Source organism: Alligator sinensis, unplaced genomic scaffold (assembly GCF_000455745.1).
Source record: "Alligator sinensis unplaced genomic scaffold, ASM45574v1 scaffold1298_1, whole genome shotgun sequence".
In the NCBI taxonomy this organism is placed as follows: Eukaryota; Metazoa; Chordata; order Crocodylia; family Alligatoridae; genus Alligator; species Alligator sinensis.
The window spans coordinates 147552-166716 of NW_005842192.1; the positions used below are offsets into that span (position 1 = coordinate 147552).

A 19165-nucleotide genomic window follows, 5' to 3' on the forward strand; every position below is an offset into this window, starting at 1 on the left:
TCCACATCCCTCTTGAAGTGCGGCGCCCAGAATTGCACGCAGTACTCCAACTGCGGTCTGACCAGCGCCCGATAGAGGGGAAGTATCACCTCCTTGGATCTATTCGTCATGCATCTGCTGATGCACGATAAAGTGCCATTAGCTTTTCTGATGGCTTCGTCACACTGCCGACTCATGTTCATCTTGGAGTCCACTAGGACTCCCAGATCCCTTTCCACTTCCGTGCCACCCAGCAGGTCATTCCCTAGGCTGTAGGTGTGCTGGACATTTTTCCTCCCTAGGTGCAGCACTTTGCATTTCTCCTTGTTGAACTGCATTCTCTTGTTTTCTGCCCACTTGTCCAACCTGTCCAGGTCTGCCTGTAGTTGTTCCCTGCCCTCCGGCGTGTCCACTTCTCCCCATAGCTTTGTGTCATCTGCAAACTTGGACAGAGTACATTTGTCATGTGACCTCATCCCCCTGCAAGGGGTCTCAAGGCTCCACAGGCTTCTGCTCCGGGGTGAGCCCCGGCCTGCGGCCTGGCCCTGCAGCCCCCTTGCCCCTGCTTTGCTGGGCCCCGGCGTGGTCACGTCTCCCTGGTCGGGGCGGGAGCGCCTCTGGGTTCCTGCGTGTCTGGCCGCCTGTGCTCTCCCCGCTCGGCTTCGTCCAGACGGCGCCAACTGCCCTGGCCTTCTGCTCGGCTTTGGATGAACGCGGCGACCGTCACCCAGCGCAGCCGCGGCGTCTCCAACCTGCTCCTGGAAACCTCTGAGGACAGGCACTGGGACCACCCTCGGAGTTGGGACGTTCCTGCTCATCTCCAGCCTCAGTTTCCCCTGCTGCAGCTTGAAGCCATTGCTGCGCGTCCTGTCCCCTGCGGTCACAGAGAACAGCCCGTCTCCATCTTCTCTCTCTTCTCCGTTTCCATCGGACGGTTGAAGACTGTGATCAAATCCCGCCTCGGTCTAAATCCCACCCCTGGTTCCTCCAGCCTTTCCTCCTCAGTCTTGCCTCCCTGGCCCCCCCATCACTTTTATCACTGCTCGTTGCTGCTCTCTCCATCCGTACTTCTCAGCCTCGCTCCCCTCCATCCCCACGTCCCAGGTATCCCGTGTTGTCCGCATCACTTCCACCCACAGGGCTGCGCTGCCACTCGTTTCTTTTTTCACATCCAACACTGTCCCCATCTCATGTTGCTCACGGTGAAGATGGCAGCACCGTCTCTTTGGGAAACCTGCACTTGCTCTGAACGTTGGACTGGTTGGGACAGAAAAGCGATGCAAAAATGCCCGGATTCCTTCAAACTGCAGGATCAAAGCCTTGGTTTTGATATCCTAATTTGGCAGATTGTAGTCTGAGAGGAGATATATTGAGTTTGAAAGCCAATAGGGCATCTTTGACAAGTTTGCAGATAGCCATTGGGTGCGGTTGCAGATACTCTGAAGGGCAGGATCCAGAATGACCCGATGGTCCACAGTCAGTGAAATGAGGTTCAACAAAGTGTGTGCAAATATAGACAGGGGAATGACTGGCTCGGCTGCAGTGCTGCAGAGAAGGACGTGGGAGTTACAGTGGACCATAAGATGAGTATGAGCCAGCAGTGCTTTCTTATTGCTGAAAAAACCAACAGCATCCTGGGCTATATTAACAGGAGTGTCACCTGCAAGTCAAGGGAAGTGATTCCTCCACTCACTCACCTGGATGGCGCGCTGTGTCCAGTTTTGGGCCCCACACTTCAAGGAGGATATGGACAGGTTGGAAAGAGTCCAGTGCAGGGTGACAACAATGATCAGGGGCCTGGACTTAGGAGGAAAGGATGTCAGAGCTTGGATTATTTAGTCTGGAGAAGAGAAGACCGAGAAGGGATTTGATCGCAGTCTTCAAATACCTGAAGGGTGATTATAGAGAGGATGGAGATGGGCTTTCCTCTGTGACCGTAGGAGCAACAGCCTCAAGCTGTAGCAGAGGAACTGTAGGTTGGAGATTGGAAAAAACTTTCTGATTATGAGGGATCAGGCACTGGAATAGGCTGCCTAGAAAAATTGTGGGATCTTCATCCTTGGAAATGTTCAGAAGGAGGTTGCACAGCCCCTTGGCTGGGCTGGTTGAGTCAGAGACAATCCTTCCTTGAGCAGGGGCTGGGCTAGGAGACCTCATAAGGTCCCTCCCAGCCCGACTTCCTTATGATCCTGTCTGGGTGTCCAATCCCATTCTTCTCAGTCTGATTGTCTCATGTTTGGCTTCCAGCAGAATTGACCCAGCTCGCTGTCCCAAGGTGGATAAACTGAGCCATTTGCTGTGGGAAGGTCTCAAGCCACTCTGCTGCCTGCTCCACCTGGCCCTGAACTGTGCCGGTGTGTCAGGTTGGGTCAGATCAGTCCCGAGGCCGCTGCAACCGTTGGGGCACCTTAGATGCTGTAACAACCCTCCTCCGCTCTGCCCTGCGTTTGGCCAGCTTGGTGCCAACCTGTGCCCTGTCCAAATTGAGCTGTCGAGCCGAGATCCTCAACCAAGAACCCCCTTTCTCCCTGCTCTGCTGTGTGACATGTTGAGTTCCCCTCCGCTCAAGAGTCAGCTGTGTTTCGGTGCTGTGGCTGTATAGCTCCAATTACCAAAATCCTTAGTCTTTACTCAGAACTTACAGGAAAACTCACGTTGCTCTCCAGGCCCCGGCAAGGGCCGAGTAAGGATTTCAGGATTAGGCCTGTAGTTTGTAAATAGCTTTGAGAGCAAAGATTTGCTGCAAGTGCAAACATTTGCCAGTATTACACTGGTAGCATTATGATTATTACCTGTGATTTCTATAGCCCCACCATAGAAGCATGGCATTCACTCCGGTGAGAGCTACGGCTTCCTTGTCCCCTTTTATTGTTGGCTGTGTATTGTGAAGCTGGTTGTTTAGTGCTTGCTTCTTGTAGGGTGCTGGTGAGATGCTGTTGGTGAAGGTGAAGGGAGACCTTGCTAATAATCTCATCTAGGCATTTCTTCCTGTTGCCTTAGTTGTTGGAGTAGCTAGGGGCGTTTCAGCTTATGTGCCTATTATACATGTAATTTTATGTTTAACGCTTCAATAAAAATAAGTAAACGCCTGTGTGGGGTTTAAATTGTAGCTGTGTCGGTCTAAGGACACAGGCAGACGAGGTTCTTTGGGTAAATCTAATATCTTTTATTAGACCAACTCAAATAGTTGGAAAAATCCTCATGTGTAAATGTCTGTGATTCCCCCACAGATACCATCTGAAAAATCCATGGTTAGCTGGAGGTTTGGAGGCTGTGGGCTATGGGGCCTTTCATTTCTAGGCCGCTCAGTAAAAACCTCTCTGAAGGAATCACTGTTCCTAACCCTGGGAGACTATTGGGTGTCTTGTATGGAACGACCTTGATGGATCTCAGTTCTGTGGTGCCCACGTCATAAAAACAGCGATGCAAATTGGCATCTCAGTCGGCAGTGACAGCAGAAAGGCCAAGGGCTGAGTGGGCCATAGAGGCTGAATTCCCCTTTCTTACAGCTGTGACCTTTCTCTCATGTGACAATGGTGAAGAACCACAAAAGGACTCTCTTTCTTCTAACAATGAATAATGAACTTTATTACAATAATGAAAATAGCACTTGCTCCAAAGCTTTTCTCTCTTTCTTTTTAGAGCTTGCACTTGGAACCCTACTTCTGCCTGGATTCTTGCTGCAGCTGAAGAAACAGAGCACGTGTGTTTATAACCTTCAGGTTCAGGTAGAAGCCCATTGATGAGATACTGTGAAAAGTTACAGATCTGCTCTCTGAACTGTCCCTTTTCTTCGGATAAAGAAAGCGCTTCGTGCTCCGCGGCTGTCACTCTTTCACTAGCATTCAATCTGTGTTTAAATACTAATATACAAACAGTAGTCATGAGCGTGTTTCATCTTCTGCAGGTGGCCTCACAAGCCACTCGCTGCGTTAGCTGGTGAGTATCATTAGTCTGGTGGCATGGTGAGAATCTTCCAGTCTAAGAAGTATATTTAAAAAGAAATTTCCTCATATGAAATGGATATACCTCTGTGCCCTCAGGGGTGTTTGTTAAGCTGTTCAGACATAAGTACTTTAAGACCCTCAGGTGAAAGGTACCTTTTCATTTTTATGGTAAGTCATCGTGAGACAGTAGAATATCTACATACTCTGTATCTGTGCACTTAGTATTCATTTAAAGGCAAATAACAGGGATAGTGAAGCAGCTAAATTAGTGAAAGAAACGGAGAGGCTTGCTCTGCTTGGGGCACGGGTGATATCTTCCCCTGTTGTAACCCTGCCTCAGGTTGTTTGACCTCAGGTGAGCAGTAAGCAAATGACTGTCCTGAAAAGTTGATACTGGAATGTCCAAACATAACAGAAGTAATTCATCCCTGTGCTGTTGGGGTTTTGCACAGTCTGTGCCCCTGTGCAGAGCCTCTAGTGCAGGGGTGAGCCAACATTTGGGCCAGAGGGCCACTGGGGGGGGGGGTTTGGGGAGCTGCCACGGGCCAGGCCAGCACTCCCTGTCCCTCGGCCCTGCAGCAGCTCACCAAAATTTCCTACATGGCTCTGCCTCAGGACCCAGCCCCATGCTGTCACCACCCAGTGATCCCAGGGGCTCCTTGGAGATCAGCTTGTGTCCTTCATGGGCAGGGCACGCTCTGGGGCTGTGGGTGGGTGGGTGGGGAGTGCCATCTGAAAGTGGGATGTGTGGGCAGGGCCGGAACTGGTGCCAGGATTGCGAGACAGTGACAACGCAGAGCTGGTGCCTGGGGCAGAGCTGCGATCCGGTCCAGCCACACCCCTGCCCACCGAACCGAAGCACATCTCAGGGACGTGCGGGCAGAAGATCGTGGCTCTGCCCTGGGCCCGGGCCTCGGGCTGTCACTGCCCTGTGATCCTGGCCCTGCTCACCTGTCCCACTCTTGGATGCCACTCCTTGGCCACCCACGGCCCCATCCCATCCACCTGGCTGAGTGCGCCTTGCCCATGAGGGTCCCAGACCAATATTCATGGAGACCCTGCCCACCCACTCTGTTCAGCACCCCCAGTGGTAGGTGTGGGGTGGACAGGCTGGGGTGCCTGGGTAGCAGGGCTGGGTCCACCAGTGGCTGCAGCCAGAAGAAACTGCTGCCACTGGGGCTTCCATGAAGTGGAGTCCAACCACCGCCCTAGCCCTGCTGTGTGCCCGGGGGCGGTGGGACCAGCTGCACACACCATAACCCTGGCTGCCTGTCACGCCTGGGATGGGCAGAGCCGAGAGATCTGTCATAGACCGGATGGAATCTCTTGGTGGGTCAGATCCCGCCCACGGGCCATACTTTTCCCACGCCTGCTCTAGCGAGAGGGATGTCAGAGGTTGGGCCACAGAGAATCATTTCTCTAATTGCAAACAGTGTGGAGAAAAGTTTACATTTATCTCTGTGTCTGTACAGTGCTTATCCCAAGGGGAAGGCAATTCTTACTGGGATGTCTGGGCAGTACAGTAATATAGTTAATAAGAAAAGATACAGCTGCTTTCTTCTGCACATCCTGTGCCTGATGTAGACTATATTTATAAAAAGCTTGTGGTGACAGTGCTGCTCCTGTACTGTTAATGTGTCTTTGTGCTCTAAGAATTACATGCTGAAGGCTTCATATTTATCCTTTCTCAACATCTGCCATATTTGCAGAAGTGAAAAGACGATTTTTTTTACCTGTTAAAACTATATATTTGAAAATCATGCTGGGCTCTTGCCTCTCAGTCCATTGGTAATCCTATTGTCTGGTTCAAATCCAGGGTTAAATGCTGCTCTGCTGTGGCTGAAGGGCTTGAGTAGTGAGTCAGTGAACCCAAAAGCCTGGCAGTTCAAGTCTGCGTGTGAGCAAGTGATCTTAAGTCTCTATGACAGTGTAATGCTGAAGTAACTTCACTGTTGCCAGTTGTATTATGGCAGATAGATATCAGAGGGTAGAACAGAGTCATTAGCTGAGAATCATGTCGACGATGCATTAAACAAAATAGTATCCATCTCGTTCTCCTGTGGCTTTCAGGAACAGAAGCTCACCTATTTCAGTTAATAACTAATACTCAAAAGCCCAAGAAGAAGTTATGATGAGTAAGAATGTTCTGTTTTCACATGGTTGCTTTTCTGACAATAAAAATAGTTCAGAAATTTCTCTGCTGAGGTCAGGCATTTGTCTATGGTTCCTCTTATTAAACCGTAGTTAGAAACCACAGCCTAACCTTTGTAAACAGTCTATTTTTAAAATCGGCTTTGCTGCAGGCTGTCTTTCCTTAATGAACATTACTAAATTGCCTTTTAGGGAATACAGTAGTTTCTTGTCAACCTTGTTTTCGTCTCCCTCCCTCTCTTTTAGACAGAATGAGTGCAGTAAGAAGAAAAGTCCGTGCTTTTGTGCGAGTCAAGCCAACAGCTGATTTTCCTCAAGATGTAATCAGGTTTGGGCCAGACAACAAGGTAAAGGAACAATAAATGCCATGAGCATCAAGGGCCTGGATTTTGATTGACAATGAGCCAGTAGAGATGAGGAACAACTGTGGAGTGTTTCTATCAAAGGATTTATGCCCAGGATGAGTTTGCTCCAGTTTCTGTTATTATGGTACATTGATGTTCTCAGGAATATAGGACATGAAACCAGAAGGAATCTCCTGGATTCTCAAGTCTAGTTCCTTGCCGCTGCAGGCAAACAAGTCATATACGCCTCTTCATTGATTTATTTTAATGCTAATTAAGTTGCTTGTTTGTTCCTACCAGTTCTATGAGAAGCCTGTTCCAGAATGTCACTCCTCTGATAGGTTAGAAACCTTCTTCTGATTTCCAGCCTAAATCTATACTCCAAATACGTACTCATGTACTCGTTTGTACTTCTGTCAATGTTGTCCTTTTGCTTAAAGAAGCTTTTCTCCCTTGCTGCTGAGCCCTGCCATAAGAGCAATCGTGTCCCCTCTCAGCCTTCACTTAGGCTAACAAGCCACATTCTTTTAGTCTCATCTCACGAGATAGATTCTCCATTTCCCTGGTCATTTTAATAGTCCTTCTCTGCACCTGTTCCAGTTTGAATTCCCCTGTCATGAATATGGGGAACGGGAATTGTGTATGGTATTCCAGGTGAGATCTAACTCATGCCACATACAATACATCCTTCCTCCTGGTGGAATGACTTCACTGGAGACCTCCAAGGATTGCATTTACCTTTCTCCTGACCACATGCTTGCAAATTAGCATCCTCCTATGACTGACTAATATATTTACATCTTTTTCCTTCTCTGTCATTTCCAAACTATGATCCTCCTATTTTTAGCAGAGATTTTTGTTATTAGTGCGGAAATACATGGCCTTGCTCTCTGTACTAGTACATCTCTTCCCCTTTATCTTACACCAGTCTGCAAAGCCATTCAATCATTCCTATGACATTCTGATCCTCCTCTGTCTTGGCATTGCTTCCCACCTTTTTGTCACCTGCAGATTTCATTAGCCCACTTCAGCTTTTAGGGACCAAATTTGTTAATGAAAATATTGCACAAGATCGGTCCCAAGACCAGGCCCTGAGGAATGCTACTAGTTACTTCCCTTCTAGCCTGATAGTTCTTGTTTCAGCATAGCCTGTTCTCATCTCCCCTTCATTCAGTTTCTTACCCATCTTACAATTCTTGTATTGACCCTCATCTTCTCCAGCTAAGCTGGTAATTCCCCATGTGATACTGAGTCCTGAGAGATTAGTTCACCATACTTCTCTAGTCTAAACTATCAGCTATTTCATCAAAGAAGAATATCGGGATAGTCTTCCACAACCTCTCTTTGCTGAACCCACATTACATTTTGTCCTGTTTTCCATTTATCTTTGTGTATTGTATTTAATTATTTTTTCCTTCAAAGGTTGTTTTAAAGCCTGGTATTATATAGAGGTCATCCTTTTCATCTTTGTCTTCATAGAGCATAGATCTCTCCATCAAGAGAGACATTAAGAAAGAAGTTGTCAATAACAAACAGACTGATTGGTCCTTTAAATTGGATGGTGTTCTTCACAATGCATCACAGGACTCAGTTTATGAAGCAGTAGCAACAGAATTGGTGTCTGAAGCGCTGGGTGGCTATAATGGTAATTTTTCTTGCTAATAATTAAGTATTTTAAGAATTAGTGGAGTTCCCTGTGTGAGGATGGGATCTCTGTGAAGTTACATTTGAGAAATGAACAAGTTCTACTGAGTTTATTCCTTATTTGAAACTTTTTTAGGCACAATTATATGCTATGGACAAACAGGAGCTGGTAAAACTTATACCATGACAGGACCAGGTAAAAACTACCAGCATCGAGGGATCATACTCCGAGCTATACAACAGGTACCAAAGATTTAAATGAGGAAAGAGTAAAAGAAGGGATAACACTAATACATCTAGCACAACATCCCCTGCCTTTCTTGTTCTGAAACGTTTGTTAACTCCCCAATTACAGAATCAGGGTCACCACCAGTCCATGCTCCCTGATTTTAACAGAACTGCCATGCACAGTGCAAACGTAGTTTTAGGGGCTGCTAAATGATCCCTAAAGACCTCTTGGGACCCGTACCGCATCTGCGTCACAGCATGATGTTCCACGGTGAGTTTGCATGGGAACGCTGTGACCTTGTGCCTTGACAGTGGTGACATCTCAGTGAGACGGGGCAATAATGCATTGCAATGGACTGATGCATCATCCCATTGCATCATAAACATAAGAGGGCTGGGATATACAAATTTACCAGCTTCTCAAAGGTGACCAGTTGAGCACTGCATTGAGCCAAGTTTCTTGCATATCTCTGCAGTAGCCTGCTGACCCATGCACAACAGATAAACAGCATGTGGGGTTGGCATAGCCTCCCACAACCAAATCGTAGCTGGGAGATGCCCTATTGCCATGTACAGAGATTAATATTACTTGTTTTCATTAGTTTCCACAGTGCGCAAGGTCCTTTCCAGTCATAAAGAAGGACTAGCCCTTGCCGGAAAGTGCTTGAGCTTATTAACTCATTTTTCTTGTCTTTAATTCCCTTCTGAATAATTTCATTTGAGTTATATTTCTTGAAGCTAGTGTTAATGGTTTTTGTGCCATTAGAATAAAGCAATCCAGTCAGCAAATGAAGTGTCCATTTATGAATTGTTTAAAGAGGAAAGAGAACATCAGTTTCACTTTTATTTTAGCTGCCCACCTTTCACGGTGTCATTTTAAAGGCATGATATTTTCAATTCAAGAATCACGTGGAAAATCCTATTAAAAGACCTCCCGCAATCCAGCTCAGAGGTAGCTCCACACGTGCTGAGAGTTTTTCGCATTCTGCAAAGCCACAGATAGCTGGAAGCCTTGTTTGTGAACTCAGACTGCCGTTGACAAGCATCTGATTTTCCACATAGGTGTTCAGGGTAATTGAAAACCACGTCGATCAGTCCATCACTGTCCGAATATCCTACCTGGAAATCTACAATGAGGCCCTCTTCGATCTTTTGTCCACTGTATCAGGAGACACGACGGGGAACGTTCAGATGAGCATAGTGGACGGCCCACAGGGTGTTCACGTGAAGGGCTTGTCTGTGCATCACATTAGCTGTGAGGAAGATGCTTTAAGTCTCCTGTTTCAGGCAAGAAGACGCAATACCTTCTTTTTATTTCTTATCTTAAGATTTTTATTTTCATTAATTTGATCAAGGGGCAGGAGGGTGCAAAGGGATACAAGCAGCAGCTGGGACGTCTGATTATCAGGGTGAAATTGTAAACTCTCTCCATCCCTTTTATGCTGGAGTGGCATAAAAGCCCCAGTTCCACCAGAAGATTCCCCTGGTATTGCACCCTGGGAGACACCTGTGAGGCTGACCTCCGTGAATAAGGGGTATGCCAATATGGGAATGGAAGTGAAATGGAAATGGAAGTCAACCACTGCAGCTCCTGCAACGTAAACAGCTTCCCCACAGCTGTCTGAGGTGTAACAGGCTACTCCACCTGATAAGGGCCCAGGGCTGGGAGTGCACAAAGTGGTTTGTTTTCAGTACCCAGTGAGCATAATCAGGAAGTCACAGTAGTGTCCACAGTGGAGTCTGTCTGGTTTCCTGCTAAAATCCTTGCCCAGGCTGTGTTGGCATTTCTTTCTGGAGGCATGCTTACTCTCTGTCCTGAGCCAAGTCAGGACTCTCCCATAGCAAATAAAGATACCAGTGGCACTCTCTGTAGCTGCATTGGGTCACTTAGAGCATGCAGACTGCTTGGTAAGTTATACCAAGGGGACTGTCTTATACCATGTGGGTGGGTGAATCCCAGGAGCATATATACAGCTGTACCACTGTCACACACACATTCCTTAGTTCAGACAACAGGAATACGTATAATTTGTTAGCTCCAGGTCTAGGAAGCATGTCACACCAGTAACTGATTGAAGCCTCGGAAAATTTTTGTTTGGCTTTCTAACTGCCAAGACTGCATCAGGTGTCTGAAAAAGAGCAGCCTTAGAAACCAGTCGGGTTACCAACACAACGGCCAGTCGCTGTTTTTAGAAAGGAAGAAGGTGGTGTTGTGATTAAACACAGGACTTGGCAGTCAGGGAAAATGCAGATGCAGTCTGTAGATATAATTTTGCACATCATCATCTGTTCTATGTGATGTAAATGGCACCTGCAGTTAGTCATGTCTGCAAATTGTGGGCATAGGACAGGAGGCTGACATTTGGCAACCCTGCCCTTTCTTCTCTGCATTTCTCTTTCCATATCTATAAAGTGGCACAGGAGGTTTTCCAAAGACAACAGCTTGGCTAAGTTCCTGTTCTTAGGTCTCCTTTCCCTAGTGTGAAGCTGGCTGCATCTCTAGCTCTCAAAGATTCGGCCCCTTTGAGGCACAGACAGGCCAGCCCTCTTTAGATACCAATGGCAGGTGCCTCCATGCCTGCTGCTTCACCAGTCTGTTGTGGAGCAACAATCACATTACCCCTAATTGAAGCACTTGCTTGTGGTCCCTTCCTACCATATAAAAAAACTGTAGTTGTATGTTATACTTAGAATTTGGGGAACTCTTTGCTTCTTGCTTATCATGGAACTGAAACTTGGACTGAGCCATTGTCTCAGAATAGGACTTACCTGACTGCTCCTTTGAGAGCCAGACTGCTTGGAGAGATCGGGGAACTCTGACCTTTCTTTTAAAAGGCATTGGTGGTAAAACACCCTAGAGAATCATGCTAGCGATGCCCCAGAGCGTTAGGCAGATAACACTTGTTCCTCAGATAGAAAGCTCTGGATAAGCAAGTAATGATGTTGTTCTCTCTGCATGTAAAAGATCCAAACAATGCTTATTTAACTGTGTGAATTTATAATTTTCTCTTGATTTATTCTACTGAGTCTTATGCGTAAAACCACTGCCCTTTCTGACTTAATTTTCAGGGTGAAACCAACAGAGTAATAGCTGAGCACACTCTGAATAAAAACTCCTCCAGGTCCCATTGCATCTTTACAATCTATCTTGAAGTAAGTGTTCCAAGATTTTTTACTCAGCTCTCGAAGGGTATTTACAGCTTTATGTTATATAATGTACTTCAGTTGTGTGACGTATTAGATATAAATTATTCCCCCCCCGACCGCCAGTCTCATTCCAGGATATTGTCAGATGCCAAATACATCACTTCAAAAATTACCCTGGTTGATCTCGCGGGTTCAGAACGGCTGGGAAAGACTGGGGTAAGCTGACATAAAACAGTCCCTCTTTCTAGGCAGTGGGTCCAGTTACGAAAGTGGAGTTTTAAGATTTTCCCACTAGGGTTAATGGAAACAGCCAAACCACATTTCCTTCCCCATTTACTGCTACAGGAGTTCTCAGGAGTGAATGAGCCTTAGATTTTCACTTGTGCAAAGTAAATTTTATTGTAGCTTGTTTCTGGGGAAACCAGTCCCAGAAGAAAAGAGCCGTGATATTGCTGCTTCTACATGGCTGCTCTCCCTGATGTAGCTATTAGTATCCCTTTGCTATATATACATGTGAGTGACTAATTGCAGAGTTATCAAAACCTGATTGACACAAGAATCTAACCCTTAGTCAGTGAATAGGAAGAACAGTAACAGATCTTCACAGTCCCCTTAAAGCAAGAGCTTGAATGTTTTCAGTAGCTGTAATGTCTTCTATGAAATCTGAAGATGTGTAGGTCTCCATACTCTTCCCATCTGATTCCTGATGCATACTTCCTTCCAACAAGGTCATAGCTCAGTACAGGCAGGAGCTGGAAGCATTCAGCTTTACTTGGCCAAAGAACCTGTTTTGAACAACAGCTTTGTGCTGCCAGTGGAAATTTTTTAGTGCCTGATGATATCACGTGGAATTGAGGCAGTAACCTTCTTGGAACATTAGGGAACAACAATTGAAACCTTTTCAGAGCTCGCATGTGATCATCTATATTGGGTCAGCAAAGAAATCCCCAGGGGCCTTGTGACAGACGGAGGGTTTCCCTTTTCAGGGCAAGAAAAGCCAGTGTTTCTAGCAGACTTACTTCTTGCTTTCCAATTCGCTTTTCAGCCCTTTAGAAGCTGTAATCTCATAGTTACTTAATCTGTGTTGGAGTTTTCATCTCATTACCCTTCCCAGTCAGACAGAGCCCTGGCCTAGGATGATGTAGTTGGGGCTGGTCCTGCTTGGAGCGGGGGTTGGACTAGACGGGACCTCCTGAGCTCCCTTCCAGCCCTCGTTTTCTATTATGATTGATACGCTCAATAAAGTGGAAGGTCCTTTGAAGTCTGGAGGTCTGTAGGGCTAGACTGGTTAAGACAGGCCAGTTTCTGTAGCCAGTGACTTACACGTGGCTGACATTATGTCTGTCCCTCTTTGACTTCCCCATGTGAATACCCTGAATGGCTAAGTCAGCTGGATTCAGCCGTTGGCTTGAGTCCAGACTGGGACTCAAATTCACACTCCTAGAACTATAGTGAGCTGCTTTAACCCTCTGCCATCATGCCCCAGATGCAGTGACATGTATCCTGCATTCTGCAGTTCACCCAGAAATATGTGCTGTGGAAATGGTTTGCTTCTTTGGTCTTTGTTGCAGTCTGAGGGGCAGGTTCTGAAAGAAGCCACCTACATCAACAAGTCTCTGTCATTCCTTGAACAAGCCATCATTGCACTAGCTGATCAGAAGAGGGACCATATCCCCTTCCGGCAGAGCAAGCTCACTCATGTGCTTAAGGATTCATTAGGTAAGGACCTGGCATTGGAACAACCCTGACCAGAGTAACTGGAAGATATCTTGGTTACAGTTTTTACAGGCAGAAGAGGCCAGTGATGAAAAGCACGCAGTCAACTTTAGGCTAATAGTCCTACCTATGACAACATGGCATTAGTCACTATTCACATATAACATCTGTTTTCTTACCCTAATGAAACACTAGGCATGCATACGGTACAAGCCTCATGCTACTCAAGCCAGTAGAAACCTCACTAAACTTTTCTCAGCTGAAAACACTTTAAAAGCACATCACTGGCCTTTCCAGATTCTGATCCTATAAATGTCCTTGGCTCTTGTTAATCCCAGCAGGAGTTGATGATGATCAGCATCTGGCAGCAGAGGACAAACCCAAAAGTCCTATTACATCTGGAATGTGTAGGAAAATCTTCCACCTTAGCAACACTGAATGACAATCTGAATAGAGAAAGCAGCTGAAGATCGGCCGTAGACATCTGTTTTAATAACTGAAGTCATAAAAATGTAGGATGGGCTTTCCAAAGCTCTCAGTATTAGCCTATTAAGTTCTTGTTAAACTCCGTGACAAAACCGCTATTGATTTCACTGGGATAAGAGGCCAGCTCTGAGAGTTTGTGAAATCCTACCCTTCAGCTTTACCCCACTCTATGTACTTACAGTTTGCATTGCCATGTACTGAGTATAAACTCACTAGGAAGCAAACGTATGTTGCCTGTATTCTTAACTCATTCCATACTATCGTGTTGATGTATGTTACTTTATGTGGGGACTACTGGTGACTGAGGGGAAAAATATCAAACTAAACCATAGTTCTCATTTTCTTTCTTGAATCACTGCAAAATATAAAACTTTCCAGGAAGGAAACCAATACAGAGCACGTCATATTCCTCCTCCTTGCTTGTTTTCAGGAGGAAACTGCAATACTGTCCTGGTGGCAAATATCTATGGTGAAGCTGCACAGCTAGAAGAAACTGTAAGTTGAGAGGGTTTTCTTCTGAAACGATGCCAAGGCCCACTTTCGAGATGTTTAGGTCCTGTCCAGATTTCAGTTGAAACCCATGCTGGCCGTAACCATGTTAGTGTTCATAGGGCCAAGAAAAGTATCAGGTTTAGTTCATCAAAATGACTTGCTCCCGCACCTTACAGTTGCTGCATGTTGGAAACACCATAGGGCTAAATTCATCTGTTTGCTGCAGCCTCTTTGTACAATCTAACTCATCCACTGAGGATGCTGATCTGCCAAGAAAGAACATGAGTGTCTCAACTAGAGGAATGCTTGTGGCCAGATATTGCTGGGATAAAGGAGGCATAGCTCTAGTCATCATTGTTTTATCTGACGGAAACCCTCTGTCCCCAAATCAGAACAAAGAGGCTTACTTTGTCAGGTGGGGTTCTGGAGTAAAGAGAGAGTAATGCCTGCCTCTTCTAAAGGGCCTCTTTTTTATCAGAAAACTGAACAGAAGTTTAACTAGCATTCAGATCAGGCACACACACAGTCATACCTGGGAGGCAATGGGGGAATGTAGGCCATACCCCAGGCCCTCTGAGTTCCTGCTGGATTCCTTATTTCTTCCAGTCATTAATTCCTCACGTCCTGAACTCTGCAATCCTCCCAGGTTCACAATCACAGACATACAGTCGTTAATGACGTGTATCTATCTACACTTTGATTGGGTATATGTTAATGAAGGCTTTGGTCATGAAGCCCTCCCCAGCTAAATTAAAAATTTATGGTAAGGAGTTTCATCTAGATGCCCTGCTCCTCTGCTCCAATGGTGTGGACACTGGGGCAAGCAGCAAGAGTTTGAGGCCGTAGCAGAAGTTGCTCATGGCACCACCATGTCAGATTTAAACGAATCTGCAAATTCTGCTAAATACCTTATCACAAGGACACAAGAAAGGAAAGGGCCCAAATGTGATAAGGGTCTCAGGTCTTGCCTCCACGTTCATTGTTTAGCAGCTGCTTAGCTGTGATAGCCTTCAAAGGATATCAGTTAGGTTTCGACTCTCAACACTGAGTGGCCTTCCTTACGGTAAAGGGTTTCAGTGACTTTGTTGGTGTTACTGTGGTCAAGCACTTAGTCAGTGTTTTCCTGTTTAGAACTCATCAAAAATTGGAACCTGTCTTTAGCCAAGATTAACCCACAATTTCTGTTATTTTTAGTAACACATTTAGAGCAACAACATGCGGTTTCTTTCTGTATACGATGGAGGATAAATACAGGTTGGAGGCGCTTATGCCAAGGCCTTTAATGTGTTCCTTACAGTGTGGTTCTAACAATGTGTTTGGAATACAGTCCACAGCGAAGCCAGCACAGCTGTACTGTTACACACCAGGCCTGACTTGGCTCTCAGTTGTGACTCCATGAGTAGTTGTGTGCCTAACTCCTCATTGGTAAGCTGTGGAGCAGGAATAATGAATGGGTGAACAGGTCATGAGCCCCAGGCACTGCCTAAGAGGGAGCACTGGTCTGGAGCTAGTGGGATACCTCATCCTCCCATCTCCCTTCTCCTCCTCCCCCTGCACCTTCCTTGCTGTGGCTCCGGCTCTGGCAACAGGGAGGGTAGAGAAGAGGCAGTGGTGTGTAGTGTAGGAGCAATGCTGTTTCACTGCCACTGGGGGGAGAAGTCACTTTTTTGCCACCAGAAACTGGTTTAAATGACTGTTCAACACACATGTGGGTGGCAAAAAAGGAGGTAACATCTCCCACCCCCATCAGTGAACCTCTGGCCACTGCTGCTGCATTGTGCCGCCACCATCCAGGTGCCATACTGACCAATTACACCTCTGCTGTAGAGCAATTCTCCATAGGCAGTTGGTGGTAGCCTCGCTGCTTAGGTCATTTCACATTGGACTAAATAACATTTTCTGTAAAGCACTGAAGGAGCTAATCCTTCAGGTCACTGGGGAAGGAGTTAAACTAACAAACTTTTTTTTTAAAACAGAATTACTAGACAAACAGCCTTCTCTTCTATCGAGTACCATTGTTGACATTTACAGTTTGCATTGCGATAGTGCCTAGAAGTGAATGACCTTGCCAGGCATATAGCTGCTGCACTTTGTACCCATTGTAGTATTGTCAGAGTGCCGGGCTTTATGTCTAGAGGTAATCAAGACTGGAGGTCATGAGAGCGTGGTTGAACATTGCCAGCTCTTGAGTTCAGTTGGATGCGGAACAGGCTTCTGGCCAGTCTTAGAATGAAAAGAGCATCTTCAAAGGCCCAGATCCACTGGGCTAAGTAGTCTACACACATATAACAAAACGTGACAGTCCCTGCCTCAAGCATTCACTATTTAAAGTAAGCATCGGAAGATGAATAACCATGTAGAAATGACTCACCACTACAAAACATATTCCTGGAATGGGGACAATTTAGGATGACAGCTTATGATGATTGCTTTTACACTGCTGTCAGCTGGGAACTGATGGGACTAAAACAACAAAGGTTTGTGAGTCTGGCATGGTGACCCAGTCTGCTTCCTGGTTACTAAGTCTACTATAATGTTTTTCAGCTGTCCTCTCTCCGTTTCGCTGCCAGAATGAAATGGATCACAACGGAGCCAACCGTCAATGAGAAGCATGATCCACAGGTAGGTAAATGTTGGGGGGGATATGGAAGGAAAGTCCGTGAAGATTTAAGAAGGCAGTCCCCTAACATTTCCAGTGGCGGGATCACATCTTAATAGGGGGAATGTCTGATGGACTCGATAGAACAGCTCCTGTTCTATCTGTGTCCTTGCAGGCCACCCGCTCTGCTGTTAGTGGTCACCCAGTATCTCTACAGGAATTGTTTACATGGAAAAGTAACGTTAGAGAAATAACCAGTGTATTTTGGTTCATTTATTAGACTTTAGCAGATGGAAACAGGGAAGCAAGTTAGCACCATGGAGACAGAACAAGAGGTAGTGGCTTACATTGCAGCAGGGAAGATTTATTTTAGCTCTTAGGACGAACGTTCCAACTGCGAGAGTGGTTAAGCTTTGGAGCAGGTTATCTGGAGGGTCTGTGGAATTTCAGGCACGGGAAGCTTTTAAGTGCTGATTAGACAAACATTTGTCTGGGCTGGTTTAGGCAGGAACAATCCTGTCTTGAGCAGGGAGCTGGATTCAGTGATGCTTTGAGCCCTTCCAGCCCTTTTTTTTTTGTGACTTTTTAATAAAATAGTTTTTCATCAGGCTGCCAGCAAGTGCTCTAGGAACTGCTGTTGGCCCACAAATCAGTTTGGTATATGGTGATCCACAATGCACCTAAGCCTTGCTGTATTATTTTCCAGTCTCGCCTGTCTACCTTCAAAGTGTGCACAGGCAGGGTAGTGACCTGCAAGAGGTTTCAGAAGAGGCTATGAAGGATAGGGATGGGCAGTTTGGAAAAGAACAGCTCAGAGACTGAATAATGTTATTGTAGCTGGATACTCAGCAGGAGCTTTTTCAAAGTTATATAGGGCAGTTCGGTATGAAACCCAAAGGCACGTCTCCATGTTCATAAATAAGCTTTAGATAATGTGCATTAAGTCTAGCACCTCCAGGCATTTATACGTGTGCTCTGGAAGGCATGGGGGAGCAGGGGTGCTAAAATAAGCTCAGTTTTGAGAGCCATGCTAATTAAAAGTGCCCGGAGCATCACATGTATCAGTGTCCCTGCACTGAAAAATGGTGGCAGGAACTTTGTGTATAAATGCCCAGTTTTTTGTGATGCTGTGATGCGCATTAAAATAAGTTAATGCACATTAAAGTGCACATGTAGATGCGTCCAAAGGGAGTTGGACACCTGAAACTTCCCTCTAAGTAGTTAATGCTCCTATATTAGGGAGATGCAGCTCTCACATTCCTGGTGTGTCTGCTTCTCCTGTTAACATCGGTGGCAGAACCTCCTCTGACTTCAGTGAGAGAAACATTCGGGATTTCTTCTATGTTCTTCTGCTTGCAAAACAATGCTGCATAATCCAGAGAGACACCGGAGGGCTCTCCCAACCAGAAAACAAATCAGTGGCCCTCCTGTTGGTGGCTTAAAGTGACTCTGCAGGTAGGGGTTCTGGGGCTCAGCTAAGGAGGTTGTCCAGCTAGCATACCATCAGAGGCAAAGTGATTTCCAAATCACTCATGTACCATGTCAGTGATGCAGGCCCAGCCGCAGACTCTCTGGGAGGTGGCACCTAGCTCTAGCAGTATCTAGCAGGTCATGGAAATGTGATTTTGGCCAGTTCTTTCTCCAAGAGCACTTGGTTACTTGCCATCTTTTTGTTTTCCTGGTAGCGGATTGTGAAGAATCTGCAGAAGGAGATTACTCTTCTGAAACAAGAGCTGGCCATGCATGACAGCCTGGTAAGGAACAGGCGGCAGCCATTAAGCTATCTTAGTGGGGATTTTAGCATCTGCTTTATCTTGACCTTAATTTAGCAATAGGATCAGGTATATTGTTACTGGCCACGTTTTTCAATGCCCCCTCTGCCCCCAGATGAGACCTTTGAGTTTTGACAGAGTTTTGAGGATCACTCCCTGTTACTTTTCCATTCCACAGGGTCCTGGCCGTCAATACTCAGCTATAAACAGGTGGCTTTGCCTTTCAGATTCATCAGTGGCACCCTTAATTGATCCAGAGGGGGAGATAGGGAGTGTTCCACTTTCAGAAAGCACCAGAATCTGATCCCCTTCCAGCACTGAGGAGGAAAAGCCAAAGACAAGAATTAATCCTAAGGCTCCCCCAGAGCAGAGTGAGACGAAACAATCACTAGGGTGGGATTTGCCCGGCTTTTTATCAGTTGCTTCAGGTGAATTGTTCTTTTTCTTCCTAGGTAAACCGCTCGCCAGTGAATTATGACCCTCTGAACGAAACCCAGATAGCAGAGATTAACTCTCAAGTCCGCAGGTACCTGGAAGGAGCCATAGATGAGATTGATGTGAGTAGCAGACAAGGGCTCGTACAACTTGTTCAGCTGGTTACTTTTGCCTGGCTTCCAGCCACCTTTGGAAGGAATGAAGCCACTTGATGGAGGAGCTGAT

At 46.1% G+C, this 19165-nt stretch overlaps 1 protein-coding gene across 4 annotated transcripts in view; it reads left to right on the forward strand.

Annotated features, from left to right (window-relative positions):
- Window positions 1-3620: 3620 nt before the first annotated feature.
- The window catches only part of KIF9 (kinesin family member 9), a 42076-nt gene continuing 26531 nt past the window's right edge, over window positions 3621-19165 (forward strand). The window contains exons 1-13 of one of the 4 annotated variants that reach the window (XM_025207369.1): window positions 3640-3707; window positions 3887-3918; window positions 6328-6424; window positions 7901-8066; window positions 8202-8308; window positions 9356-9580; window positions 11363-11446; window positions 11564-11656; window positions 13012-13159; window positions 14073-14137; window positions 16679-16756; window positions 18419-18487; window positions 18958-19062. In XM_025207369.1, coding sequence (XP_025063154.1) covers window positions 6329-6424; window positions 7901-8066; window positions 8202-8308; window positions 9356-9580; window positions 11363-11446; window positions 11564-11656; window positions 13012-13159; window positions 14073-14137; window positions 16679-16756; window positions 18419-18487; window positions 18958-19062 — 1236 coding nt within the window. In that variant the 5' untranslated portion in view covers window positions 3640-3707; window positions 3887-3918; window position 6328. Of the gene's footprint in view, window positions 3708-3886; window positions 3919-6323; window positions 6425-7900; window positions 8067-8201; window positions 8309-9355; window positions 9581-11362; window positions 11447-11563; window positions 11657-13011; window positions 13160-14072; window positions 14138-16678; window positions 16757-18418; window positions 18488-18957; window positions 19063-19165 lie in introns of those variants that run through there. The other 3 variants (XM_006026414.3, XM_006026415.3, XM_025207370.1) reach the window with 3 other exon arrangements.